Source organism: Argiope bruennichi, chromosome 8 (assembly GCF_947563725.1).
Source record: "Argiope bruennichi chromosome 8, qqArgBrue1.1, whole genome shotgun sequence".
Classification (NCBI taxonomy): Eukaryota; Metazoa; Arthropoda; class Arachnida; order Araneae; family Araneidae; genus Argiope; species Argiope bruennichi.
In genome coordinates this window covers 78,892,887-78,910,291 of record NC_079158.1, presented here as the reverse complement: position 1 = coordinate 78,910,291, position 17,405 = coordinate 78,892,887, and the positions used below count along the sequence as shown (strand labels likewise).

The following is a 17,405-nucleotide window of genomic DNA, read 5'->3' as shown; positions in this document are numbered from 1 at the left end:
TATTACTTACACGTATTGATTATCTGAAAGATTTTCTTTAAAATATTGTTTATCAAAATTTAGAAAAAATTTCAAATTCTTACAGTTGTTGATATTTTTATAGATATTATTTCTTTTAAAAATTAATTAGGTGCAAAATACTAAGTTATCATAATTATCATAAAACCATGGCAAAATCTTTCTAATTCATGGTTTAAAAGGAAAATAAAGGGAGAATGATTGAAAAAAAATATTTTACCAATTCCTTATTTACCCGTGTTTTGGAGGATTTTGGAGGAGCATTAAAACTGTACAAAATAAATATTGCTTTTTAATTTGTATTTAAAAGGATATAGAAATGATGTGAATTAATTTAAATTTGACCAATAAAAAATTGCTTGCTCTCTTAGCAAAACCATACCAGGGCATCATTATCAAACCTAATAATAAAGTTTTTTTTTAGTATTTCAGAAAATCCAACTACCGTCTGTCGCGGGGTGTGTTTCACCATGCATGCCATGACAGGATTACAACATAACTAAATCAATACTGTTAAAAAGAAAGTGTATGCAATTCAGAATTAAAATTTTCTATTTCTTCTGTTAAACTTAAATTAAATCATGGTTAAACAAACATCCAATAAAAAGAAATAAAAGACTTTTCGTCTGTATTTGTCCTATCCCTTTAAGAATCCATGAATTTAAAATGATAATTTTATTATCCCGGAGCAATACACTTGTGTTATTTGTAATATATATTGCCCAAAACATAATTCTCATGTCCACTTTCGTCAAGACTTATAGAATTGGGCAATCTATAAAGAATAAAAATAATTTGATCATGTGTGTAATATCGAAGGAAAAATAGCCCTGGGACGAAATATTGTATCAAAAATATTTTTCTTTTTGTACTTCTTTTTTCTATTTTTAATCATATTTATATTATTTTCTTTACAGATTTTGAAATAATTTAATTTTAGGATCATAGTTTTATTTATCATTTGTTTGCATTTAACAGATTTTTGTATATACCAAAAATATTATTTACGACTTTTAAAGACCAATTTTACAAATTGTTTCATATGTTATGGGATCACTACATTTTTCCATAGATTTCATTGAAGACAATCATCAATGAGCAAATAGCCATCAGACTAGATTATAATATTCAACTGCATCATACAAATTTTATTAAGTTGTTCTATAATTCTCTTTCACATTTCGTTCAGTTTATGAGGTTGTTTATATAACATGTGTGATAATATATGTGCAGTTTATGGCATCACTTTCAGTTCTGTCTCGAATCAATTTAATGTGCGTTTTGTCTGTGATATAATATTTTTAAAACTTTTTTTATGCCATTCAATAAAAATGGTATATAAAGGAAGCATTCGCAACATGTAATTCTTTATTGCTGTAAAACCGACGTTTGTGCAATATATATTGCAAACGAGAATCTTATTAGATGTATCCGTACCTTATCAAAACCATCGGTGATGGAAATCCTCTAAATAATGTGCGCGAATTAGTAGATACCACTTGCATTCCCAGTATAATGGTATGTAATCGCTTGATCAGGATGGATTACGTTAGTCGATATGGTTTGTGTTCCGCACACATTAACGGAGGTGTAGGTCTGGAATCCAATTAATATAGTCGCGTATATACATTTCATTTACTATTACAAAAGCATTAAAGGTAGTATCTTTTTTTAAAGAGGTTTGTTACTGGAGACGACAATTAGAATTTTTTAAGCTTAATCTCGTATGCATATTTACGCAAAATAAACATCGAAAAATCAATCGGTCTAAGGATATGGCATTTTTAATAATCGTGAAGTATGTGCTTTACATAAAGAATATTCTTCGTCCATTTGGTTAAATTTGAAAGCCAAAGTTTATTAAGAGTTCCTAGGGCAAACCATCGATTCCGCCAAATACTGAAATCAGTTTGATAAACAGTACTTTGTCATAGTAGAAAACATCGTTTTCAATTACAGCAATATAAAATCCCATATTGCATTGGTAATAAGAAAAAATATTGTTACAGTTTGATTGGAGAAATGTCTTTTACGTTTCTTATTAACTAGATCTTTCACCTTCCAATTATAACATGTTCCTGTTAATAAATGATTGTCTCTATTATAAACGATTCCAATCCGTATGCGAAACAAAAAGCGGAACTCAAAAATATTTTGTAAATAAACCTTAACAATCCAAGAAAGATGGGATAATGGGGGTTTAATGAGTGGTTGGGGGAAGTAATAGAGCAGAGTATTGCACATAATGTACCATAATTCAGCTTTAAACAATATAGTGTATGCATTTCGCTTCAGAAAAGGAAATAAATTTATGTACTAACTTAACATTTAATCCACAATATTTTTTAAGGATCTCTTTTATATTTCTGTACTAATGCGTCATAGTATTTAATCTATTATTTTTAATATTTCTGTTATATTTTTTAATTATTTTGCTATTAAATGTTTTTCATTTTAATTACTTTTTTTTGAGATTTGAAAGTATGAAATAAACACTGATATTGTATGAAATTTTCGTATTCTAATAATCTAATAATTTCTAACAGAATAGCCGGGATTGATGGATTACAAATTAAAATACAGTTTTATGGCAGATACTCGCGATTATTTCAGAACCTAATTATATGTGGCAACACAAGATCTAAATTTAATACAAAAAATTCCGACAGAGTTACCCTGATTTCGAACGGAAAGTTCGATATACAGCCCGTGCTAATTACCTCACAATCAGAATGAAATCGGATGCAGAGAGAGACCGTGATAATTATCTGAGCTATTTCAATTAAGTTTTAACGTATATGGGATAAAAGATACAGTACGTGGAAGAGAAGGGGCCTAGCAATGCACTCTAGCAATGCATTCTAGCAAGGCATTGATCGCGATGTTGGAGAGAAATTGGAATGGAGTGATCATAAGTTGAAAGGGAGGGGATGAAGGAATGCCGTGCAATGTCGCCTGTCTGTTGATATGCCATGTAAATGGTAAGCATGAATGAAGGGGGAAAAAATAGAATGATTTAAAATACCACTACTCCATGAAAGTGGTGTGGAGTGATCGTGAATGTTGTTTTAATGCATGGACGAAAAAAATGAAATGATGAAGATGTCCAATTCAGTTGAAAAGGTACGGAGTTACGGCAACTGACTTAAAAATAATGGTAACTAACAAAAAAAAAACATTGCTATTTAAGTACTTTCAATGATACTGCAACTTGTCATTAGAGAAATGAAATTTTCATTTTTTAAACACTTTTTTTACTATCCTCTTCCTTATTTGTCCGCAAATGCTTAATACAGCTTATTTACAAAATCTTTAAACAGCTATGAAAGGGAATTGAAAGAAAAAACTTATTATGGATTCTGTGAAGAATTTTTATATCGATGGCTATCAAGAACATTTGGCTGCATAATATATGAGCATTCCCATGGTCGATCATGCATTATAATTTGATGTGATGGTATATGAAAAAGAAGGTGAACGAACATTCCGGATTCTAAATTTTTGTATTATTTATTATGCAAAGTTTTTATTAAAAGTTTTATAAAATAAAAAGAAATGTCGAAACAAGAATGAGGCTTTCCAAGAGATATTCTAAAATGATATATCTTCAATACATAGGTTAAAATTTGTAGCTAAAATCCAAAATTTGAATTTGCAGATTATTTAAAATTTAAGCAATGATACACTACACGCTTTACTCATAATGGAAATTTAAACTTATTTGTATATTTTTTGTTTACTGACATTTGTTAAATTGATGTACTAAAAAGTGGCGCGTTTTTTTTTTTTTTTTTTTTTTTTTGCATTTAATGTAAATGAAATTAATAAACTTAAGCACTTATTTTTAGGTTTGTATGGAAAATTTTTGATTGATTTGAAATTGTTTTGTAACGTATTTAAGAGTAATTTACAGATAATAATTGATTTAGAAGGACAAGATATCAGACAACATTCTTTCTAAAACTGAAGTTTCAAAAGAAATAAGGAAATAAATAAAATTATGTATGTTTTTTCGAGATTCGCAGCTATATTTCATGATTAATAAAAATCTAATTCGTGAATGCAGTCTTATATGCTAAGAAATTCTTTTAGAAAGATGGTTCTTTGAAAAAATTTTCCTATCTTTATTTTGATTTTGACTTTTCCACTTAGAAAATCTCCTGAATTAAAAAAAGAAAAAAAAATAGAGAAAAAAGTTAGATAAAGCAATTGCTAATAACGATGAATCTTTCATTCATGTGCTTAAACAATTTTTGCATTCATTATTTAAATTCTTCGCTACTATTATTAAAATATTTTACTGTACTTAATATGTATTAAAATTATAGTCTGAAAAATAAAGCGCAATATTTTAGAAATCCATAAGCGTTGAAATTATATTTTTAGTTCTCATTATATTTCTTGCGTTTTCTTGGGAAAAGTATTTAATTATAAGAAATATATCTTAAATATAAAACTTCCAGAAAAATATTTTTAATGAAGAAATTATGGAGAAGAATAAGTTTTAAAGAATGGAGATAAACAGTGTATTAAAATATTGAGAAAGTCAAATCACGTAAAGATTTCGTTGGAAAAATTGGTTTCACTTCAAAGCATTGTTTCCTCTCATAAAATGCTATAGATGAAAAGAAAATCCGAGCTTTTTAGCTTGTTTTTTTTAAGCAGTGAACAGTTTAGAAATGAATTATGGTATTTAGGATCACCATTTTATCGATGAGTTGCGGCATTAACAAATAATCTTTCACAAATGTAACGACAATGAAAAATTTGAATTAGACCAAATTCGGTGAATTTTAATGGTATTTGAAAAATAAAATACAGATGAGATATTAAATTAGTATGAAACCATAAAATATATTTAAATTAAGAGTTATGTTTTAGAATAAAAAAGTGTTTTGGAATTCTATTTCGTTATTTACATTATAAAACCATTATTTCAGTATTAAAATTGATTAAGTTCTGAAAAGCTGAAGTAGATTTTTTTTCATATTTTAAATTAATCAATAAGGCAACCAAAATTAATTATTCATAATAAAGTTAGTAGAGAATAATCGTTTTAATTCTAAAAACATTTCGATAAAATCTTGATTTTTAAAAAATGAATCCTACATGCACCTTCCATTTAGAGAACTTACTATTTGCTCTCCTGAATGACAATATGCTTGGATGGATAAAAAAAGAGAAAAATCATTATTTGTTTTATGATATAAACCCTATAATCATTTTTAAACGAAATATTTGAATAGCAAAAGCATTGATGAATTGAACAGTTATTGGTTATTAATTTGACCAAATCAAACGCCAGAAAATAAAACGCGGACTACAAACAGCCTATTTATTTGTTTCAACGGTATTTCGATATTTTACGGTTTTCCACTTCCGAGCATTATTTTTGTTGGAAGAAAATTATATCGCAAATGCAGTTACAATAAATCTAAAAACAAAAAATAATGACACTTATATAGCTCTAAAAGAATCTGAAAAAGATATGCAGTGTTGGGGGATGTTACACCAGGAAGTAATAATTATCTAATATAAAGCTCAATGTGTGTGTGTTGGCGTTCTACAGGCCAAACCGTTTGACCTACAGCTACCAAATTTGGTACATGTATACCTTGGAGGTCAGGAATGTGCACCTGGGGTCCCTTTTATGAATTTTTAATTAGAATTTTAATTATTAATTAAAAACTAACTTTCTCGCCAAAAAAATCGTCACTTTCGTCGCCCAGTGAGTAAGGCTTCAGTTTTTCCCCCCGCTAATGAGGCTAGGCTTAATATTTTTCGGCCGATTATTTCAAATGATTCTGTTTATTTTCTTAATGTTTGATGCATTTAAAACTAAACATTGTTAATGAATCGATCTGTTCATGATGAATCTGATTGGTTGACAAATTCTTGAGATATTACATAAATTAAGAAAGATATTATTCAGTGCCCATAAAGTTTAAACGGTCAGTGACTCTGTTTTTCAATAATCATATTTTTTAAAAAAATCTTTTTTTTTAGTAAAAAATATTATTAGATTAATTGCAGATTAATGATTTCCCTTCAGTTATAACATAAGATGTATCTAATTTTCAGTTAGCTCCCGTAGAATTTAAAGCATAAATTCTAAGGGTGTTAACAGAAAATTAGAGCGATACATATTATGTTATGACTGAAGGAAGTTTTGAAATATTTTAATGAAGAAGCTATTAAAGTAGGAATTGCATAAAATATTTAATTATTAAAATTTAACGAGCATTAAGATTGGTGAACCGGCTGGTCGCCAAAGGCGGCTAGTAATAAATAAAGTAAATAAAATCAATATCTTTGATTGTTTATACTGATTCTTGAATGATCAAAACTAAAGCTTAAAATGCAGTTCCACAACTCAACTTTGACAAATTATATTGTAAGAAAGTCAGATCAGAGATCTGCATTGAATTTTAAGCATGTGCTTATTAGTTGAATACTAAGGCTATAAGTAAGTGTAGTGATGGATTTAAGCAGTTTGCTGCGCTAAGCAGTGCATATCATGAAACTTCTTTCTTAATAAATGATAATTTGGTTTCAAATTTCAACATATTTTAAAAATTAATTAAAATATCAATGATTAAATTTAGTTATTTTTGCAAAAAAAAAAAAGTTTTTATTTACTTATTTCAAAATTATTTATTTAAAGGGCAATGAAATTTTTGAATAATTAAAAATAATTATTCGTTATGGATTTCCTTTCTATTAAGTATTTAAATTTTTATTAAAATTATAAACAACTTAAAAATTTCAAACTATTATAACATTATTTTTTTTACAAATCCAATAAAGTGGGAAAGATATACTAATCAATCAATGAATAATTAATATACTTTATTAATTACTCATATTTAGATATAATATAAATATTATATAATTATTTGTTCGTTAATTTATTTAATAATGATTTATGTGATTCTATATAAACACACATTGTAATGATAAAGTTTTCTAGTTCATTAAATTCGTATTTTTCAACAATTTATTTATGAGTTTGGTTTAGTTATATTAACGTCCCGTTTAAAAAAACACTAGATCTATTTTGGAACGGACCTCGTTATTTTGAACCGCGGTCAGATGACGAGGATGACACCGGAGCTGACACCCCCTCTCCACACCACACCAACGGTAGGACGTTTGGTCATGACGGATTTAACGTGCAACAGACCCCCTACACGACGGTTCTTCGATGAATCGGGTCTGGAACCTAAAACCCTCCGGTTCCGAAACCAAGACCCAATTTATTTATGAGATAACTAAGCTAGAAACATTTTCAATTGACTTATTTGCGGTCTCTTTACAATCCAGCGGTTATTAGCAGCTGCTTATTCTGCCTGGTCAGAAATATATCAGTATGTAAATATTAAAAAGTTTTGACAATTTATAAATATTAAAATGTTTGACAAGTCAATAAATGACCTACAGGATGAATTTTGAAGTGAATCTCTCAAATTACATAAGGTACATAAATATCATACAGCTAAATATAGCTTACAATTAGATGGAAAATGGCCAACTAATTTCAGTATCTGGTAAATATTTTCACTTTACAAAGTCACTCACTATAAAAGCTTTATAGCCGAAAACTTCATATTGAATTACATATAATCTTTTTTAAGTTTTTAATGCTTCCTTAAAAACATTAAATACGGAAATTGAATATAGAGCATGAAAATTAAATGAAAATTTTATATATCAAGTACAAATATGTCAGAATAGTTTTATTTCTGAAAGTGTTTCAAATGCCTCTTTTTTTTAAACTAACCATCTATGCTCCTAAAAGCATCAAGGTTTCTATTCAACAAAACCAAATCCTTTCTAGGGTCCCATTTATCTTGAAATATGAGACACGTTCACCCTTTTGAATCGGAATTTGTGCATATCCCACACACCTAATACAATGCTTGGTTGAATATCGTCTGGGGACTAATACCATCCCAAACAAAAGCCAGAAAAGTAGGGGAGGGGAAATCGCAAGACCGCGAAAAACATATCGTACCAAACCTAACACAAAACCAAAATTGTTGCTTTTTTACGACTTTTATTCCAGTCTTCTTCAAGACGATAATCAGAGTTGGAGATATTATATCAGAAAATAAAAAGACCTCGATACTCTGGATCGTTTTTATTGGTTGTTGGAAGATCAGGATGTGTGTGAAACGAAACACAAACTTACACGCAAAAAATTGTTCTTGGGGGAAAATAAACTCCGAAACGATCTTTAGAAGAGGAAAGAAAAGGTATAAAGGCGATATTCTTGCAGAGTTTTGCCCATTCTCCATCGAAGGAATGCTTCATTCCCTGTTTTGATGTGATTTTATTTCTCCCTGCGTTGAAATAAAAATCGTAGATTATGTGGTTTGCCGCCCTCTCATAATTCCACTCAGCTGCGTTTCTACAGCATATTGTGCAGGGAATAATATTTAGATGCACATATAAATGAAGATTTCGCTTTAGCGGTTCTCCTGAGGTATAAAATTCGAGGGATAAAAATGAAAGGTGCAATTACTTATAAGGCAGGGAAAGTTGTCTATTCGTTTTTATCTTCTAATTCATTCTTATCAAGTCTGAAATTTAATTCATTTTCATATATAAATATTTAAAGAGATTTATTTTTGCTTGGAAATCAGCTTTCAAAGGTAAGAAAAATATTTAAGAAATGCGAGCTAAAGTCATTCCATTATCTAGGCTTACGTATTTGGAAATAAGTGAAAAAAAAAAAAAAAAAAAAAAAAAAAGGACTGCTTAGATTTTTATTGCGAATTTGACTTGATACTGGAAAACAACGACTTCATATGGAAAGATTTATTTAATTGTAGTATAATTTCTTAAATAATTTGAATCATTCTCCGCAATTCTTTATTTTATTTAAAAGAATAAAAGTATTTTTTTTAAAATTTATGCAGAACAGAATAGAATATTCATTTTAAAACATATATGAAGACCATTTCACGTTAGGAGCTTTTCTAAGGCACAAAATTGTGGGGAGGGGGTTGGAATGAAAGGTGAAAATATTTATAAAGCACGATTTGAAGAAGGAAAGTTGTCTATTCATTGTTATAGTCTAATTATTTATTATCAAGTTTTAAATTTAAATTATTCTCATTTATAAATATCTGAAAAGTTGTTTTTTTTTTTAATTTTTCTTCTTCTAATTATCAAAGAAATTATTCTCCTCTATTTTATGTTTCATTTGAGATGCATAAACATTCGTTTAATTTATCTGGAAGGGAACAGTAAAATAAAATATTTACTTCTATTTTACTATTTATATATCAAATAAATTCAATATGAATATATGTGTATAAATAACTTCTGGAAAGAAATTATATCGTTTTTATAATAAATTGAAGGAATTCACCAGTTACAAAATGAATTAAATAAATGAATGATATTTAGAAAGAAGAAAGTTGTTTTCAACGAATAATTAGTTATGAAATAAAAATTTAATATTAATTTACAAAAATGATGTGTGAAACAATTTAATTAAATATGAGTTAAAGATTCCTTTAAACTTTCTTCTCTGTTTTGTGCTATTTATAAAAAAATTATTATGCGTATTACAAATTCATATATATATATATATATATATATATATATATATATATATATATATATATATATATATATTAATTTACTCAATATCCATTAAATATTTTTTGAAAAATTTTATTCTCATATGAAATTGAATGAAATAATCATTTGCTCTAATTTACACTTCAAAAAGTCTTTCAGCATAATAGAATTGAAAAAAAACCATTTACTACTTTCTAGTACAAGAAATGAAATAAATCTCAGAAATTTACTTCAAAGTATTTTTTTTAATTTTTTTTTTATATATAAATCATGAAAAACGGATTATTTGAACCACAACAATAAAATATTCAGATTTGAATGTCATTTGAGATTGATAAATAGATCAGAGATCTTCACAGTCTTGATGAAGAATATTAATTACAAATTACTCTAGAAGAGAAATAAATTAGTGTTTCTTGCATTTTTTTCACTGATGAAGATATTATTTTATAATATAAATAATGAAGCATTTATAAATTAATTACATTTGTCAGCACACAACATTCGAAATTTAAATAAAAACTGTTATAAATTATTTCCTTAGCCTTAATTATTCCTTTATTGCTTATGGATTATTTTGAAATGAAATTGTCATCTGTTTGTTTATATAAAAGAAAAGATAGATTCAATTACAGAATACAGAATTATATACAGAACTGCATACCTCCTTGATCATAATGTCCTCTTCCTCTGTTTGGGGGATTCCTCCTCGTATGAAGAACACATATGACAATTGTGACTACTATGACTATGACTACAGCACACACAACGGGAACTATGATGCTGAGGTGTTTAAAAAAGCGGCGATCTGTGTTAACTGGTGTTTGAGGAGCAACTGTACCTGAAACGGATTAGAAAGTAGATATTGCAGAAATCATATATATAAATGTTTTTAAGGATAGTAATAAATAAATTAAGAAACAACAAGTATATGTGATAATTTATATGATGTAATAATTTGTGATGAGAAATACTGAATAATTCAATTGCCTTTATCGAAGGAATAAAAATAATCATAGCTTATTTATAGGTTATATTATCATTTTTATTACAATTCAAAACAAATAAAGCACACCACTACATGCCCCTGCAATTATTAACTTAATTATAACGTATCAAATATCCACTTTCGACAAAAGCGTGATTCGAGCGTTTTCGGCCGCATATCTGAAATCAAAAAGTAAAAGTTGATCGGCTTCCACCAATTCATTTGCAAAGAATTAGCTTATTTTCTTTATGTGTACCAAAAAAAAACCTTGATTTTTGAGGCAATGGAATTCTCATACTAACCAGGCTTATCGAAGCAAGAATGTGGAGGATAATAGTTTCTTGACGATAGTCCCCGTTTCCAATTGCTTAACCTCTCCTGGACCTCGCAGCCCCCTCCCTCCATTTTCCAACTGTTAACACAAGAGCTTTGAAAAATTGGGTCTAACCAACACCTTCCGACTGCCCATGCGCGTCTTGAGTCCGGCGCATTTTGCATTATTTCCCTCACTTGTGATTTTACAGGGTCCCTTGATGTCTTTTCATTGTATTGACTGTTTGAAGGAAGTTCCTGATAGACGTTCACAATCGAGAGTGGCCCTACAATGGGTCAGATGGCAGATCTGCGACCATATTCGTAAAGGCAACGGGCTGCGAGGAATGGGGTTTAAGATAAGACTAGATTACATTTGAGTAAATATGTATAGAAGATGTTCATAAAATTATATAAAATAAATAAAGGATAATTAAAATATATAGCTAAAGGTCATTTTTACAGCAGAAGATGGGATACCAAACGTAAAAAACCAGTTGTGGCAGCATTTCTCTTTGTATTTCCAACTCTCTTCTAATAATAAATGCGTTATATCTGAATTAACACTAAAGCTCTTTCCATGTTCTTTGAAGGAATCAATACATATGTTTAAAAGCGGAATCAAAATGTTAAATTAGTATAAGTTTCCAATGCCAACTGAGTGAATAATAATGCCTACCTTGGTTGTTTCTTAATGATAGTCAAATGACTATAATCAAAATTACAAAGATTATTCCTATAGTATATTGTTATGAATTCATCTATTTTCTATTATTCTTCCTGAAAACTTCTACTAAATTTTTTGTTTGATGAATTAGCAAACAATTTTATTACTTTCAAATTCATTATAATTCAGTCGATAAAGCTACATAATTCAAGACAATGATAATCACGATAATCATGTTACATAATTCGGGACAGTGATATTCACTGTAATAGACTACATTCTGGTGGGTTTTATTTTTCTAGTTTGTGATTTAATTTCGTAGATGTTGCCACCATGTTTGAAAATTAGTTTGTACAGGAAATCTCTCTCATGTTTCTATTATTGCCTTAGGCGATAATGCTAAAACTTAATAAGCGGACTTTAAAAAATGTAACGGAAAGATATGAAATAAATTTAAAATAACTAAAAAGCAATAATCTTGATGAAAAATAAATAGATCTAATTATTATGGTCGTCGAAAACTTTCCAAGTAAATATATTTCTATTTGAAGATTTTGTAAATGAAAGGTAAGCTCCAAAATATTATTTGAATGTGTCCGCAAGTTCTAAGTCTAAATTTATTTCTGAATGCAGAAAACAATTTGGTTGAATATTATCTACAAGTCAAATGAACATTGGTTACAAATGTTGTACTTACTAACAATAGCAAATTCACGAAGAACATCTTGATTTGTTACATATGCTTCAGCAAGATAGCATATTCGAAACGGGAGGAATAAATGCATGGTTTTATTAATTTTATTGCAATTTATTTCTAAATAAAATTTCTAAAAATATATTCTATCAAATAAATTTGTTTAGCTCTAAAATTTTAATATTTTTTTTTTCTTCAGGAAAGCTAAAAAATTGCAAGAGAAAATTTCTACAAAGAATTAATATAACTAATCCTACTAATTATCCTCTAAGCTAAATCTTTGCCTCAAAAAACAATTACGCATTTGCATAACATAATATTTTTAAAAATATATTTTCAAGCCCCCGACATAGGAAATTAATTTTTGATAACATCGTTTTATATAAAAATTAAAAATTTTCATTATAAAATTTGATTTGTGATATTATGTACAACCATGTCTAAGTTTTAAATAATTGCAATGAATTATATGTAATATTTCCAAGCATTTTTCTCTTCAGCTGAAAAATTTAACTATTACTCAAAAGACAATTTATTGTATTTAAGTATATATCATGCACGAGGTATCGAAGCTATATAAATTTCAATTGAATAGTTATCACATATAATATAACTTCCTGATTATAAAAAATATTTTTTTTTATGCTGCACATTTCAATATAAAATAGAAGTATTTAAATCCTATTTTTGTAGCATAGTATATCTTATATAAATCCTAAAACTGAATGATCTTTTTAGATACAAATGAATGTTTGACATTATGTGTTTGAATTTGAATAATTTGTTCAATAATGCTGATGTATTTGAAAAATGTATTGAATAATTTTGAAAAAAAAAAAAACTTATAGAGAAAAAAAATTATTCTTTTTTACAAAGCAAACGTATACTAGATATAAAGAATGTTCAATTATGTTTCTATGTTTTTATAATATTCCGAATATTAAAAAAAATTAACAAATATCAACAAAAATGAGTCACTTTAGCTGTGTTGTTCTTCAAGAGAATTTCTTCCTGACAGAAACTTAGAGAAATTTATCTTTTGCATGAAACATGACATAAATCGGCAATGGCAAATTCTTGCTAACAACCGAGATAAGATATACTTAGAGAATCAATATTGGTTTACTAAGTTCTTAAAATAAATAATAATAATATATTTAACAAATCGAAATAATGGTTTAATAATCCAATCAGTGCATCTATATTCGTAGCAGAGTATAAAGAAATTAAGAAATTCAACCGTGATTTCTTTCATTGCATTTGCATTAAACATTTTTATGACAATATAATTTTGCTTTTTGGGTAATGAAAAACACTGCACCGCTTTAAGTTACAAAGAAAGTAATTTCGACGTTGAATTAGTGTTCCAGCACTAAGAAGGAAAAATAAACGTGAAGAATAAACAATACGAAAATAAAAGAAATATAAATAAAATTCACAAATAATGCCAGTGAGGCAGAACTTATTGAATCAGAACAAAATAAAGTAAAAATAAAGATATTGATTTCAGTAATTAATAAAATTTATTTTGTAAAAGTAGTATGAAAATATTCAAAGAAGCTAGCTAAAAAAATTTTACTTTAAAATTTCTTGGAATTAAAATTTTCAAATATTTTTACAGTATCCTGCGTAGGTTTTAAACGGTAAATTCTGTTACTTATTGTGCATCATTAAAACAATTTTTAAATGTATTTTTATTAAAGAAAAATTACATCATTTTTTAATTATTTTTAACATTTTAGATTTTGATTAACAATTTGTTATTTTTTAATAATTAGAACAAATTACTAAAATTAAACTATTAAAATTTTAAAAAAAGAACTGTAAGATTATAGAGTCAATAATGTGATTTTTCTTTCATTATTAAGAAAAAACAGGAAAAGATTGATTAATTACTAAAGGAGGGAACAAGAAAAAAATAGTTTATAAAAAATTATATACTTTATTTTGTTGTTTTAAGCAAATATTGAAACATGAATTTAATTACTTCGAAAGAAGAGAAAAGGTGAAAAATTTCTGTGTTTAAAAGTAAAGATATTGCCAAAAACGTTTGTTGACATTCGACTTGTTAGTCAGTTTGTAATTAGAATATTCTTAATCATAAGCTATACAGCATGGTATGTTATGTAGCTTATCATTAAAATGCTATACAGCATGTTTATAAATTAAATGTAATTTTATTATATATTTGAAAGAACGAAATTAATACCATAATTATTTTCAATACTTTCTTATCCAAAGAAAAACGTTTGTGCCATACTTTCTATAAAATGTGACCATGTTCTTTTGATAATCCATAATCGATAAAAGTTTTGCTTTTTTTGTTTGAAAGTCTGAAATTTTTTGAAGAATAGATAAATTTGTGAAGTAAGCTATGTTTCCTAGCGTATAATTATTTAAACATTTATCTTTATTGATCGCAGAAGAGTACAAACAATCATGTACCTGTTATATTTACTGTACGCATGAGTCATTCTAATAAAGTCGAATCGCTTGTCATCACTGTAATTGTTTGGATAATCTATCCTTTATTTTCAAACTTTTTTAGAGTGCTGTAACTTTACTTTCTAAATTTTTTATTGCAAATGTTTTGATGATTTTTATTAGCTTTCAGTATTAGCAAAATGTTAACTTTTTAAATATTTGGCGAAACAATAAAAATGGATTTCATTTCATTTCAAAAAAATGCAAAAAATAATGAAAATATATTTTCAAAAAATTAACAACTGTTTATAAATTGCATGATAACTTAATGGCATCATTAAAATAAGAATTTTTCTCATTTACCCGTTTAAAAACAAAATTTATTATTATAGAAAAAATTCAGAAGTCTTTGCGGAAAAATTAAAAACTCACAAATAATTATTTTTTTATTTAAAAAAATAAGCCCCCATACTTTCTTACTCAAAAGTATTTTCATGAATATATTTTATTAATATTTGTGATAATTATCGCTGATTTATGTATCACAAGTTATTTTTTTTTATGTTTTCGGCTATAAATGATACATAAATGTTGCTAATCCATTAGTATTTTACACATTCCTTGAACGAAGATATATATATATATATTATTTAAATGGGATATTCGCACACAAATATTTTTTTTAAATCTTTCAGCATATCATAAGTAAGAACAGATTAAATAATAATGTTACATGTTAGAAATTAATAATTTTATTATTTTTTTGAAATTTTTTTAAATATATTAAAGTTTAATTTAAAATGAAAAAAAAACAAACATTGCGAAATATTCAAACCCGTTTCACACATTTTAAGGCTTATAAATAACATTTTATTATACTGACATTTTTTAAAAAGAAAATATGCATATAATTAGAAATAGTTTTCCATTTTAAATGATATGGCAAATGAATTTTTAATATAAAAAAATAAACATACTCCCTTAAACAGCAAATAAAAATACCCAATTGACCGTGAAATTCTTATGCATAAACCTTTCCGATATTGATAACTCAATACTGATTGTTTTTTATTCTGATGAATGATTTGAAGTTCTTAGATGAGAAATGCTATATTTAATGTGCAATTATAAACCTTTTCGATATTGATAATTTAAAAGTAGTCATTTTTTGGATAAATAATTTGAGGTTTTTACTTGATAGAAACTATTTTTAATGTGTATGTATGCACTTTTACGATATTGATAGCTTAATTGTTTCTTTTTGGTTAAATGATTTGTGGTTCTTAGTAGAGAGAAGTTATTTTAATATGCATGTATAAAGCATTTCGATATTGATAATTCAATTTTTTCAGATAACTGATCTGAGTTTCTTAGTTGAAAAATTATTTTTAAAGTTTGAAAATTAAAAACCAAAGGCAAATCATTTTAATTTTGAAACATGGCAGCATTTAAGTTATAAGGAAATATCATTTAAGATGAACCGAAATAAATGTGAAATGTATAAGACCGTTACATTTTAAAGGGGAAAAAAATCTAGTGAATATTTTCATTATCTCCACATTTGAACTGTTTAACATTTTGAGCCAAATAAAACATGAAAGCAAGTAGAACTTTATTTTTCACGAATACCCTCTTAAACTATTTACTTAAGCATTAAGTCAAACTACTCCCAAATGTTATATTTAAGTTAAAATTTTCCACAACGTGAAACTATAGTTTTATTCAAAGTATCTTCTTTGCTACTTGATGGTTGACGCTGATGTTAAAAGCAAACAAAAAAAACTTCTTAATTATTCGGATGAGAGTTACGCAAACGAGTTAATTTACATAAGACTTTATCTTACCTCGGAGAAGATTAAATAATGTGAAACATGCCAGATGGAAACTTTCCAGACGGAAAATAAAATCTTTGGCATTGCAAATAGAAATGCATTTGCATGTGCAGGTAAAAATTTAGACTTATCCTTTGGAATGACTCGAATTCATTAGATACGGCACGAAAGGTTCTTTCTGACTAAAAGTGGGATTTTCTTAATGGAAAGAATTTTTCTTATAAATATATTTTAGAAATGTTTGATGTTGTTATATATTAATACATTTAAGTGTTACATGAATAATAGGAATTAATATATTCATATTTTTAAGAGGAGATCAGGAACTCTTAAACTAAATAATAAAAATGTTTTATGCGCTTTAAATATGAAATAAAAATGCTTTATGTCTGGTGATCAAGGAGTTCGATGATTTAAACTGAAAAGAGAGCTCTTGAGAAGGTTATTTCAAAAAAAGTTATTTTAATTACAATCCCACAGTTATTTTAGATTCAGACAAAATGCATACTAATATGTTTCAGTTTCTAGCATATGATTGAATGCACAAACAGACAATGATTATTAATGCTTTGACAATGTATGTATACTTTCAAAAATTTAATAATTTGTCTGGTCTGAATTTAATTGAACTGGCAAACCTTTTTTTTTGAAGAAAATTAAAAGCAATTAGTTAAGCGCAGTTACGGCGTCTTTAAAAAAAACATATACATAATTCCTGAATGTTTTTGTTTCATCATTATATAATAATGCACATATTTATTAGGTGGTCAATGTCTTTTAGTTACCGAACGGTTTGCCGACACTACTGATTGTGTTTAATTTCAACTGAAGCTTTTAAGCATGATCCCAGATTCGTTATTTCTACAAAAAATAAATAAA

General features: G+C 27.0%; 1 protein-coding gene across 5 annotated transcripts in view; it reads right to left on the bottom strand.

The window, feature by feature from the left end:
* The window catches only part of LOC129981869 (cell adhesion molecule Dscam2-like), a 614,065-nt gene that overhangs the window by 87,427 nt on the left and 509,233 nt on the right, over nt 1-17,405 (bottom strand). For all 5 annotated transcript variants that reach the window (XM_056092905.1, XM_056092906.1, XM_056092909.1 and 2 more), the window contains exon 22: nt 10,274-10,450. In XM_056092905.1, coding sequence (XP_055948880.1) covers nt 10,274-10,450 — 177 coding nt within the window. The remainder of the gene's footprint in view (nt 1-10,273; nt 10,451-17,405) is intronic.